This window comes from Aplysia californica, unplaced genomic scaffold, assembly GCF_000002075.1.
Source record: "Aplysia californica isolate F4 #8 unplaced genomic scaffold, AplCal3.0 scaffold01558, whole genome shotgun sequence".
Classification (NCBI taxonomy): Eukaryota; Metazoa; Mollusca; class Gastropoda; order Aplysiida; family Aplysiidae; genus Aplysia; species Aplysia californica.
In genome coordinates this window covers 43,596-44,837 of record NW_004798828.1, presented here as the reverse complement: position 1 = coordinate 44,837, position 1,242 = coordinate 43,596, and the positions used below count along the sequence as shown (strand labels likewise).

The 1,242-nt window shown below is 48.3% G+C and overlaps 1 protein-coding gene across 1 annotated transcript in view; it reads left to right on the top strand.

Annotated features, from left to right (window-relative positions):
* The window catches only part of LOC101851626 (protein MAK16 homolog), a gene marked incomplete in the record, with an annotated part of 17,389 nt that extends 16,506 nt beyond the window's left edge, over positions 1–883 (top strand). Inside the window, 1 exon segment of the mRNA XM_013090819.2 lies at positions 322–883. Coding sequence (XP_012946273.1) covers positions 322–516 — 195 coding nt within the window.
* Positions 884–1,242: the final 359 nt, after the last annotated feature.

Here is a 1,242-nt window from a genome sequence, read left to right as displayed (position 1 = left end):
TTGAGGCTAGAGAGGTGGGCAGAGTAAGTCTGATTCCTTGTATGGACTTCTCTGTTGACATCCACCCCTTGGTGCTCAAATGACCTTATGCAGTTGCGAGCGCCGTAAAACCTCTACTAAAACAAAAAGTTGTTGTGAGCTGTAAGTTGATCTGAGGCGTGTGGTTTTCTCCTTCTTTCCTATCAAACATCTATCGTCCTTATCTCTCCTCCTTCTTTCCTATCAAACGTCTATCGTCCTTATCTCTCCTCCTTCTTTCCTATCAGACCGTAAAATTCTTACTAAAACAAAAACGTTGATTTGAACTCTTGTGTGTCGCAGGATCTGAGCGGGCAAGCAGAAGACGGCTCATCGCAAGAAGAAGAAAGTTCATCGGAGGAGGAGGCGAAGGGGAGGAAAACGTCCATGAAAGGAAAGAAGAAAGCAGCGAGGAAGAAGCGGAGAGCTCAGGTCCACATCGAGTACGAGGAAGAGGAGGCGCCGTCGACGTCCAAGTCACGCGAACTTGCCTTCTGATTGGTGGCATTTGTTGAGGCAAGCCGCCTGATTGGTGGGATTTGTTGAGGCAAGCCGCCTGATTGGTGGGATTTGTTGAGGCAAACCTGATTGGTGGAATTTGTTGAGGCAAGCCTTCTGATTGGTGGCATTTGTTGAGGGAAGCCGCCTGATTGGTCGGATTTGTTGAGGGAAGCTGTCTGATTGGTGGGATTTGTTGAGGCAAACACAGCGCGGCCTGCAGTTTTTCTGACGGTCTCAGTTTCTCCCACAGCGGCTGGGTTCGGATCTGTGACAACTTCCTACAAGACTTTTAGCGACTGTGTGTGTACGAGGGATGGGGGGGGGGGGGGAGATCATGTTAATAAAATGTACAGATTCTTCAAAATGTCTTCCTTTGCTTTGATTTTTTACGATTTTTAAGCTTTAAAGATTCTTTTTGTGCTCGTCATTTTGTGTCATCGTGTTTTTGTGTCATCGTGTTGTTGTGTCATCGTGTGTTGTTGTGTCGTGTTGGTCCAAGGGAGGAAGTGAAAGTTGTTGAAGTCTTTACTCGTCTGTCTGTCTGTCCGTCTCTCTCTCTCTCTCTCTCTCTCTCTCTCTCTCCCTCTCTCTCTCTCCCTCTCTCTATCTCTCTCTCCCTCCCACCCTCTCTTCTCTCTCTCTCTTTCTCTCTCCCTCCCTCTCTTCTCTCTCTCTCCCTCTTCCTCTCTCTCTCTCTCTCTGCCCCCCCTCCCTCTTCCTCTC